The sequence below is a fragment of the Capricornis sumatraensis genome, chromosome 2, assembly GCF_032405125.1.
Source record: "Capricornis sumatraensis isolate serow.1 chromosome 2, serow.2, whole genome shotgun sequence".
In the NCBI taxonomy this organism is placed as follows: Eukaryota; Metazoa; Chordata; class Mammalia; order Artiodactyla; family Bovidae; genus Capricornis; species Capricornis sumatraensis.
The window spans coordinates 99,042,256-99,060,354 of record NC_091070.1 but is presented as its reverse complement, the minus strand read 5'-3'; the positions used below and the strand labels follow the sequence as shown (position 1 = coordinate 99,060,354).

At 37.4% G+C, this 18,099-nt stretch overlaps 1 protein-coding gene across 1 annotated transcript in view; it reads left to right on the top strand.

The window, feature by feature from the left end:
- The window catches only part of EPB41L4A (erythrocyte membrane protein band 4.1 like 4A), a 281,882-nt gene that overhangs the window by 166,061 nt on the left and 97,722 nt on the right, over window positions 1–18,099 (top strand). Inside the window, exons 5-9 of the mRNA XM_068964938.1 lie at window positions 1,318–1,415; window positions 2,590–2,710; window positions 5,149–5,236; window positions 7,494–7,582; window positions 8,164–8,227. Of these exons, the coding sequence (XP_068821039.1) occupies window positions 1,318–1,415; window positions 2,590–2,710; window positions 5,149–5,236; window positions 7,494–7,582; window positions 8,164–8,227 (460 nt within the window). The remainder of the gene's footprint in view (window positions 1–1,317; window positions 1,416–2,589; window positions 2,711–5,148; window positions 5,237–7,493; window positions 7,583–8,163; window positions 8,228–18,099) is intronic.

Below are 18,099 nucleotides of genomic sequence, written 5' to 3'. Positions count from 1 at the left end.
AGCTGACTCATTTGAAAAGACCTTGATGCTGAGAAAGACTGAAGGCAGGAGGAAAAGGGGATGACAGAGGATGAGATGGTTGGATGGCATCACCGACCCAATGGACATGAATTTGAGTAATCTCTGGGAGTTGGTGATGGACAGGGAGGCGTGTCGTGCTGCAGTCCATTGGGGTGCAAAGAGTCAGACATGACTGAGCAACTGAATTGAACTTCTCGGAATTATGAGAGTAGCATTTAAAATTCTTTCTCTAAAAACTTTATTGTGAGCATTTGGTACAGAAATACGACAACTGACTTTTATAGTTAATTTCCTGCGCTTTCTCCTTGTCCTTCCCAATGACAGCAGGAATCACCTTGCAAAGAGAGAGATCACAAAAGACAGCCTAAAGTGAGAGAGAGAGAGAGAGAGAGTGGTGGTGACCGAGGATGGCATTGACTGTTCATTGTATTGTTTCATAAACTTTTCGCAATCATCACCCACTGGCAGAAAGCCTGAATGGAAGGAGAAGGGGGAAACCGTAGTTTACGTTTGCATAGCATCCCGATTTAGGGAGCCTGGAGCCATAATTGCTACTGCGTTGCTGTCCTAGTTCTGCTACATAACTAATTGTGAGATCTTGGACAAATTTTTTTCATCTCTTTGTGTCTGTTAACTTGTTCATCTGCAAATTGGAGGTAAAAATGGTACTAACCTCATTTTTATAAGTTTTCTGTTACTATATGTGGCACTGTTATTATAAAAAGTTTTCTTTCAGCAGATGGAATGAGCAAAGCCTCAGATAATGGGCAGCATCTTAATAAATGTGGGGACTGATGGAATTATAATGACCTTTCTGTCCTGTACCCATGATTTTAGACTCGGTAGGGAGCACATAGCTTATTGAGTGTGTCCTTGTAATATGTTCATTCTAAGGAGAACATGTCACGGTGGCGGCAGCATTGGCAGTGATGAGAATGGCAAGAATAGCTTGTATGTAACGTCTGTATCCACCTGATGAGGTATGGATACTTCCTGGTCTCACTTTTACCATTGTGGAGCCTGGTTGTTACATGAAATAGCCACTCAAGGCAAACAGCTAGTGAGTCCTGGAGCTGGGATGCAATCCAGCTGGTTGAACTTGAGACCCTTCACTCCTTAGTCACTGCCCTGATTGCCTCTGCAGTGTGTTTAAATAGTCCCTGTTCCCTCAACAGCCCCCTCACAAAAGAGCAAAAATCGGCTTCATTTTCATTAAAGGTGACAGGTTTCAGGGTCTGAACATTCAGATGATAGTAGTGGAAGAGATCATTACTCTCTCTTCTGTTTTTCTTTTAGGTATCAGTTTTTCTTGCAGGTGAAGCAAGATGTCCTTCAGGGCCGGCTGCCCTGCCCCATTAACACTGCTGCTCAACTGGGAGCCTATGCCATCCAGGGTAGGTTTCACTTAAGCAGACTTGCTTCAGAGGTCTTGAGGAGGATGTTTAAATTTTTCTTTTTAAGCAAGTTTATAAATAAATGACATTTTGCTAAAAAGAAATTGAATTTAGTTAGAATTCCGGTTTTAATCAACATGGCTTCAGAAGAGGTGAAAATGAAACTGGTTACATATCCCTGATAGGAGGTCCCATGGAGTTTTAGTCATGGGAGTGGCATTGATTCTTGACTCAGTGGAGAGTCTGAAAATCTGTTCTGTTCTACATTCTGCCTAAGTTGATCGATCCCTTGTAGCTGCTGTGTCTCAGAGATCCCATTGATTCCAAGTGGCTGCAGTGAAGGCTCCACATGGGCAGGTGCCATCACCAGTTTAATTTGTTGCCTGCAGTCAACACCCCTTGTCCATTAGCTCTTGGCATCAATGTGGCCACCATATTGAGGGAGCAGCTCCAGGTGGCATTGTCTTTTTGGAGGCTGAATCTGAGGCTGTCTTGTATTTATAATTACTGAGCCCCTTCAAGGAATCAAGCTAGGTATGGGGTGATGAGACAGAATGTTCCTTGCCTGTGTAGTTCTCGCAGACCAGAGATAGTCTAGAAAAAATATTCCCAGAAAAATGCTCTGTAAATGAACTGGGGAACTGGGTTGGGCTTGGAAGCTGGATTAATGTAGGAAGAATTTTTATAAGCATAACATAGTGAATTCTCTGGTTTCATTTTGTTCTTTGTGTAAACTGTAATGGGGTTATGTGCAACATCGTATTATATTTCCATGACCATTATTTGGGGCAAATATGTTTTGAACCACATGCTTTATCTCTTGGTGTCCTTGTCAGAGAGAGGATCTAGCTGTTTTTCACCTCAGGCATTTCCATTATATGTGCTTTAAATTCTATTTACATTGTACTTCATATAAACTGCTAAGAATAAGTTAAATGAAAATGATAGTTATAGTCTCACAGAAAGCAAAAATGTTATGTTTTTTAGATAAGATTTTGTTGATCTCTATATATGCTCATCAGAGTTGTTTTAAACTAAAATTAATTACCTTATATAAATTTATTGATAAAGCATTTGAAGAAAATATTTAAGCATGATAGGAATACTTTTATTCCTGTATTTTTAGGTATATTATCCTAAAATGGAAAACAGTAACATTGTCTTTGTGTTTTAGCTGAACTTGGAGATTATGATCCATATAAACATACTGCAGGCTATGTGTCAGAGTACCGATTTGTTCCTGATCAAAAGGAAGAACTTGAAGAAGCTATAGAAAGGATTCATAAGACTCTAATGTAAGAAGCCCATTTTATGAACACTAATCAGCATGTTGTACATTAGAGCCTCAGAACTTCATTTTATAACTGGACGTTTATATTCTTTGACCAACATGTCTCTGTTTCACATACACACACCCCTCCCCTCCCCCACCCTCGTGTAACCACCATTCTAGTCTCTGTTTTTATGAGGTCTCCTTTTTTAATTCCACATACAGGTGATATATTATACAGTATTTGTCTTCATCTGTCTTATGTCACTTAGCATTATGCCCTCACAGTGTATTTATATACTTGAAAATTGCTAAGAGAGTTGATCTTAAATGTTAGCACAACAAAAATGATAGCCATGCTATGGTGGTGATCATTACGCAATGTGTATTTAAATGTATCAAATCAATATCTTATACACCTTGAACTTACGTAATGTTATATGTCAATTATATCTCAGTAAGGCTGGAGAAAAAAGAATCCCACTTTACATCGCATCAGCGATCATCTTATGCTATTGACAGGCATAAGAAAAGAAAAGTTTCTTATTCTATGTCTTGAACATTTTTCTTTTTAAAGGTTTTTTTTTTTTTTTTTTTTTTACTGCTTATAACACTAAAATGCTCATAGGAAACCCAGACAATTTAAAAAGGAAAAAAAAAATGTAAAAAAGTAAATCCTTACTTAAAGTAAGTATATTTTTAGTCAGTGGCCTTTCAGATCCCTCTCTATGCATAATTTATTTTGTATGAAAATTTATTTTATATCGAAGGTTTATTTTATGTAGATTTATATATGTATGAAATGAAATATATAAATGTATTTATGTATGTATGAAATACATAAATGAAATCATTCTGTACATACTCTATTTTACAATTTTATGTTTTTTTTTCAGTCACCAGTACCTCGTGAAATTAATTTTTTTAAACTATGAATGCATTTTATAACCACAAAAGCCTTAATGTATTCTGGATTTGATCTGTCTTAAGTATGCAAATTCACAGTTACGAGCAAATCCTTATTCAGTCTTTAGCAATGAATCTGGAGATCATGACACCAGTGTGGCTTTTCAAAGGGTATTATATTAACACCACATGCACTTCTGAGAAATATACACACTCTACAAGTAGGATTTTCAATTAATGACCTGCAGCATTGAAGTTATAATTTAATTATAGTTATTTTGTTAAATTTCCTATACTGATTAACTTTGCCTTTATTGCCTCTCATGTAACTTTCCCTCTTGAAATTGCTTGGTTTCAGATCTACCATACTTAAGAGAAAAAAATGTAGAATTAATCTGGTCAACAAAAAAATGTTTGCCTGAAGGATTTGTTTCAATGAGTAGCAGCAGAAATTGCAATCAGAGAAACCAGGCTCTCCACCTTGTATTCTAGCCTTGTTCTAGAGTCCTGCATTATAAGGTTTCACCTGAAATGAGTGCTGAAAGAATGCCTGTTACAAAATTATGAAGGGCAGTGTATTTGGCACATTCTGAGAATACTAATTGTGCTAGGAGTTCTCAAGTACAATTATGTTTTGAAATCATCAAGGAACTTTGGCAAAGCACCTTGTCTGCTTTATGTGATGGCACTGACAGCATGGTGGTTACTTTTAAGAGGCTAAAGCTCAATCAGTATTTGGTAGCTTTTTTGTGTCTAATTTGTGGTAAACATTCTTCATAGATTTCAAAAGTATTACATTGCTGGGTTTTCCAGAGTACCATGGCTGAAACATGGGATTGCCTTGAAGTAGTATTTTTTAATATTAAAAAACTCCTTTTGTTAACCATTAAAAATCTCTCTCTTTCTCACTCTCTCTCTCTCTGACGCACGTACACACACAGAGTTCCACTTATCTGTGGAGATTATTGGCAGATGCTTATCCTGTTAGGAATGAATGCTGTTTTCTGTATATTATCACTGATGAAGAGTTGGGGAAGACTTTAAGAAAAGTGACAAGCATTTTGTATTAAGAAAGTGACAGATATTTTTGCAGTTTCTGAAGAACTGCACATGTGCTGTTGAGCCCAGTTGGCTGTTGAGGAGCCCACTCTCTTTCCTCCCACCACAGCTCTCCTCCGTTTACTTCCCGATGGAGAGCTGCTGGAGCATACATTTTACTCTTTGCAAAGGGGTGTGCTTTTTAATTTGAGTGCTTATATGCTCAATAATCTCTTTGGGGTTTCTGAAACTGAGACTTTTTAATATGTGTGGAGCTATTGGAATTGGCTATAATGAGCAAAACTAGATTTGGTAAATGAAACTTACAAGTATCACCTCAGAATATAAAATTTTGTCACCAGGAAGGCAGGAGGCTTCTTGAAATATGAAGGCTTAAGTTTGCATTAGCACAAAGGATTATTTATTTTTCCAGTGAATATAGTGAAAATGGTTTATACTCCCTGTGAGCGCAGTAGCTGTAAGTAAAGTAAGGCTGTTTTGTTCTTATGCTGCATGCAGGGGTCAGGCTCCTTCTGAATCAGAGCTGAATTACTTGAGGACTGCCAAATCCCTGGAGATGTATGGTGTTGACCTCCATCCTGTCTATGTGAGTAACATTTAATTAACACAGAATATTTTAAGCTGATGACATTTTCTTAAAAAGTCACTGAAACTCCCAAAGGAAAGCAGCAGTCCTATTGTTTAGTGAGCAGATGATACTTTTTCATCTGTGTTTTTGAACATAAAGAATCTTTTGCGTCATTTAAATCCTAATGAGTTTTGCATAAAAGTCTGTGATTGTATTTCTGTAGGTAGAAAACAATTAACTGGTTTGAAAACACAATCTGGATAATAATTCCAGAGGGGTTAGCTAAACGTCAAAACGGTTTTAAATTAGTTTATAATTGATTATATTAGAAAACAGGAAGATTTTCCAAAAATAGAGTTTATGGCTGAAAAGAATTCATAAAATCACCTGCATGGCAAAGTAGACTTTCGGCAACAGTACATGTATAAGTGTTGGTGGGTCTATGTTGGGTGTGCAGGTGTTATCAATATTCGGGTTACTGCCTACTGCAGTTATTGCCATTGCATAAATAGGAACATTTTTGCAGACTTTCCTCAGTGGCTGATGAAAGCTTTCTGAATAGGATCAGTGGACACTGACACTGAATCTGCACTGAATTTTCTGGATCAGGTTTTCAACTTTGAGACACTTTTCTAAGGTTACCAGTTGGTTCTTCTATGCCCATGAGACTGGAGTGTCATTGTCTTTGGTTTTGTGAGTTTAGTTAGCAGTAAACAAATTTGATTATTTGAGAAAGTGGATCAGATGTTTTATTTACATGAAATGAACTGCTAAAGAGTGTATGTAGATTGAATGCTTGTCAATTGAATTATGGACTCAACTCAGTTTTTAAGAAATCCTGATATACTTACTGTAACACAGGCACTAACTGATGTATTCATTTTGTAATATGCCTTTTGCTCATAAGAGTCTCAGTTCAGTTCAGTTGCTCACTTGTGTCCAACGTAAGTCTCAGAGTTTCCCAAAACAAATCATCTCATATTATTTGTAAAGAACTAGAGGCATCCCTGTGTATACTGTTAATATGGCAATGAAAATTACATATTTGGTAGAAGTAGTTGTTCCCGGATAAATTATAATCTAATATCATTAAACCATTAAATGCTCCATCCTACTGTCCTTTAAAACCACTTATAAAACTTTGTGGAGTAGTTCTCTTTTTCTCTTCTTGCCACATTAATCTTGTTAGATTTTCAGTTTTTTAAAAAGTGTATTTTATAGGAAATGTATAAAGAGGGTCTTCTATAAAATACCTCTATGTTTATGTAATGTTTATCCTAATTCAAAAAACGTGTTTTTTGTGGGAGGTGGAAATTTATGCCAAATTAATCAGATTCATTAGTATCTTCCATACTTTGCGTTAAAATTGAATTTTTATAACTAAAAATAGGCTACAGCTGATTTTCTTTGAAAATATATTTATCTTATGTTCCTTGGGAATTTGGCTTTGCAGGCTGTTATTTGACCTTAGAATAGAAAAAAAAAAAAAGAATACAAACTCAATTTCCTGTTTGGTATGCACTCTGTGACATTTTCAATCCAGAATCCCATTTTCTTAATTGGGATTTGTTTTGGTCCAGAAATGAAAGGTTTCCAGTCTTTACCAGAAGAGATCATATTTTACAAATTTTGAGCAGTCTTAAGTCACAAATGAAAATAGAAAGGTGTATGCTGGAGACCTCAGAAAATCATGCAGGCAGCTGACTGAGGATTCTGGGGAGGATGGTGGTGAACCAGGCCTCATGATTGTCCAGATCAGAGAGTAAGATAAGTGAACTTGAAAAGGGCCCTTGAGGGCAGCCAGTGGTTGTCAGTTCTTGGCTGCTCAGGAGAATCACCTGGAACATTTATGTGTTTTTGTTACCTGGATTCCATCATTACAGATTCCCATTTAACCTGTTTTGATGGTACCCAGGAATGAGCATTTTAAGGTCCATGGGGGATTCTAGTTAATATGCAGCTAGGGTTGAACATCACTATAGAAGCAACATGGAGTGAGTCAGTCAGTGGCCTGATTGGTAGGTGGTCCAGGTTCTTTTAATGAACTGAGGTAACCAGTTAGAATACACTAAGAACAGTTTTCTTAAAAACTTCGGGAAAAAATGAGCAGCAAGTTAGCTACCATGATAGCTTAACTAGCTTTCTAAGCTGATGTCTTTGAAAAACCAGATCCAGTATTTATGCAACAGACAATGTGCATATGGCTAATTACAGTTTGACAGAGAGTTTTTACATGAATAAATTTGTGGTTACAAGCATATGTTTGTTTTTGCAGGGAGAAAACAAATCTGAGTATTTTTTAGGATTAACTCCGGTTGGTGTTGTTGTCTATAAGAATAAAAAACAAGTGGGAAAGTATTTCTGGTAAGTTTAACTTGAGGGCAGAATTGGTATTAAAGTTGTGCACTGTATGTATTGGGCTTATGGAACTTGAACGTCGTTGAAAGTGTTGGGAAAAAGCAAACAGACATTTCCAGTGGTTGATAATAAATGAGTGAAAGTGGGTATGAGTTTTCTGCTAATTCATCTCGGTGTATATGTTCTCAGTAAATTTGAGGTATTTTGATTCTAGACTCTCTCGTCCATGGAGGCTGTATATAGTAGGATTTCCTATCCATTCCAGTGTGTGTGGTGAACTGTGGGCCCAGGATTGCTCTGAGTTCTGACTCTAAATGAGGAAGGATCTGAGAGAGATTGGGGCGCCCACAGCACTACACTGTATCTGGAAAGTCTGTACTGCCAGGGCCTGGGGATGCCAAGCTCATCTGCATTCACTGGAGAAGCCCAGGAGAGTGAGAAGGGAGTGAGTTTAGGAAGGTGTCCAGAGCAGTAGCAACCTATGAAGGAGCCAGTAGGAACCATATTTTTTCCCAGTGGATACTTCTCTGAATTTCTGATTAATTCTTAAAAGCAGCAGTAGCACCACCATCTGCTTTGTTTTTCAGGCCTCGGATTACAAAGGTTCACTTCAAGGAGACCCAGTTTGAACTCAGAGTACTGGGAAAAGACGTAAGTTTGTGTTTAGTGCGTAGCTTCCCTGAGACGGGAAGCCTTGTCTGCTCATTGATAACTTAGAAGACCTAGTAAAGTAAAACTGCCATGTTTTCTTCAGCTGCAGCCACATGGAACCAGGTTAATTGACTCAGATAAACAACTCCATTTCAAGGAAGGGAAGGGAAAGTGAGTAGAAATAAATGAGTTGGTAATGGAGAAATGTCACTTCAGTTTTAACAAAGGGGAAAAAATAACCTTTCTTGGGCACAGGAGAGAATAGGAGGTGATTATCATTATTAGTTTTTTAGTATTGTCTGTGAAGGTAAGATTCATGTAATTAGAAGGGTGCAGCTTTCATGCAGGACAAAACATGTCCTAATTTTGTCTCAAAGTCAGTTGAACAATCTACAGGAAGTCACACTTCTGTTCTTTCCCTAGTTGAGCATGGTAGGTAAACCAGATGAGAAACTCTGGATGCTTTCAAGGGAGTGCAAGCCAAGGGTGCAAAAATGCTGACTGCCCTGCTGCAGCTTGGCAGAGACCTCCAGGACTGCTTGGGTAGTAGGCACAGGATTTGTTAGAGCCTCAGGGTGCTCTCGTGCTTTGACGAGTAGTTTTAGGGAAACCAGGCAAAAGAAGACAAGAATATGAAAGCTTCCTTTTAATCTCCCTGTGAAAGTAATGCTTCCTTGAAGTGCTGTTACTATAATTCATGTTTATGGGATACACAGGTGAAAATAAGACGTAGGCGAATCCACCCTTCTGTCTCTTTGATACTAACTTTTTGCAGAACAGAATTTAAGTGAATGGTCTTGAGTTGACTTTCTAGTGAGATAGTTGTAAAAAGAGGTAAAACCAATCCGATGATGCAGCGACGAACTAAGAGACGGGGAGAAAAGTGGCTGCAACCACAGTTGGAACGTAACATCCGGCTCAGTGTCCGGCATGCAGCAGGTGCTCAGTAAGCACTTGGCGCCTGATCAGTGAACGGATGTACTGGGGTGGTGGGCTGCCAAAGCAGAGAACTTGGTACTACCATTTGTTCTTCTAGAAAAAAATGCAGTGATCCCTCCCAGAATTATGTGACGTGCCATCAGAGTGTTTAGTGAGAATGTGATAGTAGGGCTTCCCTGGCAGTCCAGAGGTTAGAACTCCACACTTCCAACTGCTAGGGCCCGTGTCCAGTCCCTGGTCGGGGGATCTGCTAGGGCCCGTGTCCAGTCCCTGGTCGGGGGATCTACGATTAAGACCTCACAAACTACGTGGCCTTGAGAGGGAAAAACAAAAGAAAACATGATAATAAAATGGTAAGACTTTCATGGAAACATTACTATTATTCAAAGTCATTTTCCCATTGAGACCTAACTTATTTTTGTGAATGAGGTCCTTTGGTGAGCTCTTTGTACATTATTACTACACTGCCTTAAAATGCCGTCTGCTGCCTTGAGATAAATGTTTGGTAAAGTTGCAGCTAACTTGAACTTGCAATTTCTTACATTTCTTCATTATTAGGTAAAAACAACACTAAAATTGATGTCATTGTGTGATTTTTAATTTTTTTAATGGCAGTCTCCGGGGGTGGTCTGGTTTCCTACACACACAGCTCCCTCCCTGTGCCCTGGCATTTCTGAGAAAGCTTGACCGTTTGTCGGTGTGCATCCGGAGGCACCGTGTGCTCCTGGCTCTTTTAGTGGCTGTGGTCTTTAGTAAGGTGACAGAGCAGGTCACATTTAACTCATGCTTGCATCAAAGGGATTTAAATTTTTGTTTTACACATGAAAAGATGCTCAACATCACTCATTATCAGAGAAATGCAAATTAAAACCACAATGAGGTACCTTTTCACACCAGTCAGAATGGCTGCGATCCAAATGTCTACAAGCAATAAATGCTGGAGTGGGTGTGGAGAAAAGGGAACCCTCTTACACTGTTGGTGGGAATGCAAACTAGTACAGCCACTATGGAGAACAGTGTGGAGATTCCTTAAAAAAGTGGAACTAGAACTGCCATACGACCCAGCCTACACACTGAAGAAACCAGAATTGAAAGAGACACATGTACCCCAATGTTCATCACAGCACTGTTTACAATACCCAGGACATGGAAGCAACCTAGATGTCCATCAGCAGATGAATGGATAAGAAATCTGTGGTACATAAAATATTACACAGCTATTAAAAAGAATGCATTTGAATCAGTTCTAATGAGGTGGATGAAACTGGAACCTATTATACAGAGTGAAGTAAGTCAGAAAGAAAAACACCAATATGGTATATTAACACATATATATAGAATTTAGAAAGATGATAACGATGACCCTATATGCGAGACAGCAAAAGAGACACAGATGTAAAGAACGGACTTTTGGACTCTAGGGGAGAAGGTGAGGGTGGGATGATTTGAGAGAGCCTTGAAACATGTATATTATCATATGTGAAGCAGATCGCCAGTCCAGGTTCGATGCATGAGACAGGGTGCTCAGGGCTTGTTCACTGGGATGACCCTGAGGGATGGGATGGGGAGGGAGGTGGGAGGGGGGTTCAGGATGGGGAACACTTGTACACCCATGGCTGATTCATGTCAATATATGCAAAACCACTAGAATATTGTAAAGTAATTAGCCTCTGATTAAAAAAAGAAAAATTTTTTTTTATTAAATAGTACATTAACCACAGCATACCATTTCCAGAGTATTCTGGCTTTGCATAGTCTTTCTCCTTTCTCTACCAGGGCATCTCTTTATGAGGTGGTGATTCATATTAATATTCTCCAATATTAATTGGAAGCCTAACTGTTAATCACAGATTAAATAAGCCCCTGAAACCTATCACCTAGAACAATAATTTACCATAAATTTGAAAAATGATTAAGGGTCTTATTCTGCTGGTTTTCCGGTTGAATGTTCCAGAGACTTAACTACGTATGTTAAGTGCTGTTAGGGCCAAATTCAGAGATTGAGTTCTCAAAAGAATAGCAATGTCCTGTAGATAAAATATTTTCCTGGGGTTGCGCTGTGGCACTAATGCTGTCCAATTCCACTTTTAAATGTTAACCATGCCCAACATAACACATTGACATATTTTAATAAACATTAATAATATTTAATGTGTACTGATGATCTGTCTATGTATTGCTTTGCAAATAGCAAATAGCTGTCTGTAACTAAGTATTGGTTTTATAAAAGTTTATCCCTCTGACAGGTTCAGAAGCTAATTAGTATAAATGCTTTTATGCATTATTTAAGCTTCCTAATAGGTACTGTGGTTTAAAGAAAAATCTTACATGATGATTGTAGAAATCTGGGAGTTACACTGTGAAAAAGAAACTTTAAATTATCTAGTACTTTAGATCAAAGGTAGTGATTATGATTATTACTTTGGTACACTGTCTCAGATTTTTTCCCCGTTAGAGTGATCATTTAATATATGTATATAGACATGTATATATATTTCATCTCCAGGTGGTTTTGTACACAGTTTTTATTCTTCATAGCATATCACAAATATTTCTCCTTTTATTATATATATTCATGTTGTGCCTGCATAGTATTTGGTTATGTATTTTTTCTTAATGTTGCAGTTAGCATTTTTTTCCTCTTCTGATATCTCATAACTTGTTTTTGCTGATAGAGGTAAAAGCTGTGGAATTTTATGTTTATTTCAAATATGAGTGTTTTGTTGAATTCTTTTGTTCTAGCCAGGAGTTTTAATTTGATACTTATACATTTTATAGCTATATAGTTGTATCAGTCACAGGTAAAAATGTTTATACTCTTGTTTCTGTTATTTAATAAACTTTTGTAATTTTGTAGTATTGGTCACAACTTCTAGAAGAGTGTCAAGTGATCTAGCCATATAAAGAATTCTTGGTTGGTTTTTTATTTTATTTTTTTTTATTTTTTGTGTTTAACTCTTTAATGAACTGTCACAGCAGCTAAAGCATTTTACATTCCCATCTAGCAGAGCTCCAGGTTTTCCATATGCTCATTCACACTTGTGATGTTCTACTTTTTTGATTGAACTGTCCCAGTGGTTGTGAGGTGGTGTCTCACTGTGATTTTGATTTGCAAATAAATGTTATTTTTAAGTAATATAAAAAATCAAAATCAATGCAAACAAAAACCCATGATGAACAAAATATCAGAATCTTAATAAAAATGGGATTCTGCATTTGTTTACTCATTTCACTCACCTCACTGTTTTCTGTTTGTTGGTTTGTTTTGTTTTTTGTTTTGGCTTTTTTTGGGGGTGTCACACTGCCCTGTTTGTGGGGTCCTAGTTTTCCCACCAAGATCTAACCTGGACTCACCGCAGTGAAAGTGCAGAGTCTTAACCACTGGATCATGGGGGAATTCCTACCTCTCCGTATTTTATTCTATTTTTTAAAATATAAATTTATTTATTTTAATTGGAGGATAATTACTTTACAATATTGTACTGGTTTTGCCATACATTGACATGAATCTTGCATGGGTGTACATGTGTCCCCGGTCCTGAATCCCCCTCTGTCTTCCCTCTCCATCCCATCCCTGTGGGTCATCCCAGTGCACCAGCCCCGAGCATTCTGTATCATGCATCAAACCTGGACTGGCAATCTGTTTCACATATGGTAATATACATGTTTCAATGCCATTCTCCCAAATCATCCCACCCTCACCCTCTTGCACAGAGTCCAAAAGACTGTTCTATACATCTGTGTCTCTTTTGTTGTCTCACATACAGGGTTATCATTGCCATCTTTCTAAATTCCATATATATGCGTTAGTATACTGTATTGGTATTTTTCTTTCTGGCTTACTTCACTCTGTATATAGAATAGGCTCCAGTTTCATCCACCTCATTAGAACTGATTCAAATGTATTCTTTTTAATGGCTAAGTAATACTCCATTGTGTATATGTACCACAGATTTCAACTGTAGTGTTGGAGAAGACTCTTGAGAGTCCCCTGGACTGCAAGGAGATCCAACCAGTCTATTCTAAAGGAGATTAGTCCTGGGTGTTCATTGGAAGGACTGATGCTAAAGCTGAAACTCCAATACTTTGGCCACCTCATGCGAAGAGTTGACTCATTGGAAAAGACCCTGATGCTGGGAGGGATTGGGGGCAGGAGGAGAAGGGGATGACAGAGGATGAGATGGACATGAGCTTGAGTGAACTCTGGGAGTTGGTGTTGGACAGGGAGGCTTGGCATGCTGCAATTCATGGGGTCGCAAAGAGTCGGACACAACTGAATGACTAGACTAAAATGAACTGTGAAAAATACCTTTGGTAGCTTGATAGGGATTGCACTGAATCTATAGATTGCTTTGGGTAATATACTCTTTTTCACTTTATTGATTCTTCCGATCCATGAACACTATTTATTTCTCCATCTATTAGTTTCCTCTTTGATTGCTTTCACCACGCTTATAGTTTCCTATATATAGGTCTTTTGTTTCTTTAGGTAGATATATTCCGAAGTATTTTATTCTTTTCATTGCAATGGTGAATGGAATTGTTTCCTTAATTTCTCTTTGTGTTTTCTCAGTATTAGTGTATAGGAATGCAAGGGATTTCTGTGTGTTGATTTTATATCCTGCAACTTTACTATATTCATTGATTAGCTCTAGTAATTTTCTTTAGGGTTTTCTATTTAGAGGATCATGTCATCTGCAAACAGTGACAGTTTTACTTCTTTTCCAATCTTCTTTTATTTCTTTTTCTGCTCTGATTGCTGTGGCCAAAATTTCCAAAACTATGTTGAATAGTAGTGGTGAAAGTGGGCATGCTTGTCTTGTTCCTGACTTTAGGGAAAATGCTTTCAGTGTTTCACCATTGAGGATAATGTTTGCTGTGGGTTTGTCATATATAGCTTTTTTTATGTTGAGGTATGTTCCTTCTGTTCCTGCTTTTTTGGAGGGTTTTTTTTATCATAAATGGATGTTGAATTTTGTCTAAGGCTTTCTCTGCATCTATTGAGATAATCATATGGTTTTTTTTTTTTTTTTTGCTTTTTTTTTTTTTTATTAAATTTTAAAATCTTTAATTCTTACATGTGTTCCCAAACATGAAATCATATGGTTTTTATCTTTCAATTTGTTAATGTGGTGCATTACATTGATTCATTTGCGGATATTGAAGAATCCTTGCATCCCTGAGATAAAGCCCACTTGGTCATGATGTATGATCTTTTTAATATATTATTGGATTCTGATTGCTAGAATTTTGTTAAGGATTCTTGCATCTATGTCCATCAGGGATATTGGCCTGTAGTTCTCTTTTTTTGTGGTATCTTTGTCTGGTTTTGGTATTAGGGTGATGGTGGCCTCATAGAATGAGTTTGGAAGTTTACCTTCCTCTGCAATTTTCTGGAAGAGTTTGAGTGGGATAGGTGTTAGCCCTTCTCTAAATTTTTGGTAGAATTCAGCTGTGAAGCCGTCTGGACCTGGGCTTTTGTTTGCTAGAAGATTTCTGATTACAGTTTCAATTTCCATGCTTGTGATGGGTCTGTTAAGATTTTCTATTTCTTCCTGGTTCAGTTTTGGAAAGTTGTACTTTTCTAAGAATTTGTCCATTTCTTCCACGTTGTCCATTTTATTGGCATATAATTGCTGATAGTAGTCTCTTATGATCCTTTGTATTTCTGTGTTGTCTGTTGTGATCTCTCCATTTTCATTTCTAATTTTATTGATTTGATTTTTCTCCCTTTGTTTCTTGATGAGTCTGGCTAATGGTTTGTCAATTTTATTTATCTTCTCAAAGAACCAGCTTTTGGCTTTGTTGATTTTTGCTATGGTCTCTTTTGTTTCTTTTGCATTTATTTCTGCCCTAGTTTTTAAGATTTCTTTCCTTCTTCTAACCCTGGGGTTCTTCATTTCTTTCTTTTCTAGTTGCTTTAGGTGTAGAATTAGGTTATTTATTTGAGTTTTTTCTTGATTCTTGAGGTATGCCTGTATTGCTATGAACTTTCCCATTGGCACTGCTTTTACAGTGTCCCACAGGTTTTGGGTTGTTGTGTTTTCATTTTCATTCATTTCTATGCATATTTTGATTTCTTTTGTGATTTCTTCTGTGATTTGTTGGTTATTCAGAAGCGTGTTGTTCAGCCTCCATATGTTGGAATTTTTAATAGTTTTTCTCCTGTACTTGATATCTCATCTTACTGTATTGTGGTCAGAAAAGATGCTTGGAATGATTTCAATTTTTTTGAATTTACCAAGGCTAGATTTATGGCCCAGGATGTGATCTATCCTGGAGAAGGTTCCTTGTGCACTTGACAAAAAGGTGAAATTCATTGTTTTGGGGTGAAATGTCCTATAGATATCAATTAGGTCTAAGTGGTCCATTGTATCATTTAAAGTTTGTGTTTCCTTGTTAATTTTCTGTTTAGTTGATCTATCCATAGGTGTGAGTGGGGTATTAAAGTCTCCCACTATTATTGTGTTATTGTTAATTTCCCCTTTCATACTTGGTAGCATTTGTCTTACATAGTGCGGTGCTCCTATGTTGGGTGCATATATATTTATAATTGTTATATCTTCTTCTTGGATTGATCCTTTGATCATTATGTAGTGGCCTTCTTTGTCTCTTTTCACAGCCTTTGTTTTAAAGTCTATTTTATCTGATATGAGTATTGCTACTCCTGCTTTCTTTTGGTCTCTACTTGCATGGAATATCTTTTTCCAGCCCTTCACTTTCAGTCTGTATATGTCCCTTGTTGTGAGGTCAGTCTCTTGTAGATAACATATATAGGGGTCTTGTTTTTGTATCTATTCAGCCAGTCTTTGTCTTTTGGTTGGGGCATTCAACCCATTTATATTTAAGGTAATTATTGATAAGTATGATCCCATTGCCATTTACTTTATTGTTTTGGGTTCAAGTTTATACACCCTTTTTGTGTTTCCTTTCTTGAGAAGATTCTTTAGCATTTGTTGGAGAGCTGGTTTGGTGGTGCTGAATTCTCTCAGCTTTTGCTTGTCTGTAAAGCTTTTGATTTCTCCTTCATATTTGAATGAGATCCTTGCTGGGTACAGTAATCTGGGCTGTAGGTTATTTTCTTTCGTCACTTTAAGTATGTCTTGCCATTCCCTCCTGGCCTGAAGAGTTTCTATTGAAAGATCAGCTGTTACCTTTATGGAAATCCCCTTGTGTGTTATTTGTTGTTTTTCCCTTGCTGCTTTTAATATTTGTTCTTTGTGTTTGATCTCTGTTAATTTGATTAGTATGTGGTTTTTTATTTTAATGAAAACACCACTATTGTTTTACAACATGTATGTTAGCTCTTTGTTTTAATAATGTGTTCATTACTGGAGTTTACATTTTTTAAAAGTTTGGATGAAATGGTTGATTTTCACTGAATGCCCTTGAGAGCCAAGATTGCTGGTTGTTCACTCATTCCGTAAGTAATGCTGATTTAAAAAATCCAGATGGGAGAAGATAGTGACTTGGACCAGAGTCGTACTATTTCAAGTGCTGAGAAGCTGTTGGATCTGGATGCAGTCACATGGTTTTATGGATGTGGGAAATACGAGTGACTTAAATGTGTTTGGCACCAATGGCAGCAAGAATGGAGCTGCCATCAAGGGAGGTGGGGGAGGCTGTGAGTAGAGAGGTTCAGGGGAAAATCAGGAGGCCCACTGTTAACATGTTGAGTCTCAGATGTGTGGTCGATGTCTAAGTGGGGACCCTTGGGAGACACAGAGGAGGTAAAGTTACCATGTTGAATCTCAGATGTCTGGTAGATGCTTAAATGGGGACACTTGGGAGACATGTATAATAACATTCTTCATATTAATAGGAGGTAAAGTTGTTTCTGATTGGTAGCAGACTGAGTGATTTGTGAAAATAGGGAGGAGTTTAGGATCATACCCAAATTTCTTGGTTTCATTAACAGGGGAGAATATAGTCTCCACAGTAGGCCCAGAAGTTGGCATGTACTAAGCACACTGCTGAATAAACAGGGGAAAAAATGATGCTGTGATTATATTTACATGTAATACATCGTGGAACTGACCTCAGCTAAACCCACCCAGTGTGACAGGATGTAGAACCAAAAGGTTTCTGGCAGCTCTGGCCACAAGTAATTAGACCAATGTGGCTGAACTCTGCCTGCTTTGGGAAGAGGACACGGGAAGTGACGGTGGCCAGGAGTTGACACTGTTTGTCAACAAGCCCAAGAGGTCTTGGTTACACAAGCTAGGCATTCCTTTCATGCTTTAAGTAGAACTACAGAGTTTTTAAATTTGATTTTATTTGAGGACAATTCCAAATTTATAAAAAGTTGCAAAGATTAAAATACTACAAAGAACAGGGTTATATATTGTTACTTACATTCATTTGTTAGCATTTTACTCCGTTTCCATTTTTGTTATTTCTCTATACATACATACTACCTTCTGAGTGATTCGACTGTATTTTTCACATGTCATTTGTCTCTTAATACTTCAGTGTGTATTTCCTAAGAATAGGAATATTTTCTCATGTGGCCACAGCATATTTATCTACTTTATAAATGTATGTTGATAGAATACTTCTATTATCTACTTTTTCTATATTTATATATAGAAATATATAGAAATACTTTTTCAACTTTGTTGACTGACCTAATAACATTCTTTATATTAATAGGATTTTCCTGCTCCAGTGTAGAGTCAACTTAGTCTCCTTTAATCTGGAACATTTTAGTAGCATTTTTGTTTCTTATGATGGATGGGGGATTTTTGAAGAATACAATTCTATGCCACTTTTTGACCTTTAAATATCAAGTGGTTTTAATTGCGTGGGTCCACCATAGATGGATTTGTTTCACTAAATAGATGCTACAGGTACTTCTTGATCTGTGCTTAGTTGAACGCGTGAAAGCAAAACCCTGGATCCAGAGGGCCGACTGTGTGGGGGTTGGCGCTGCT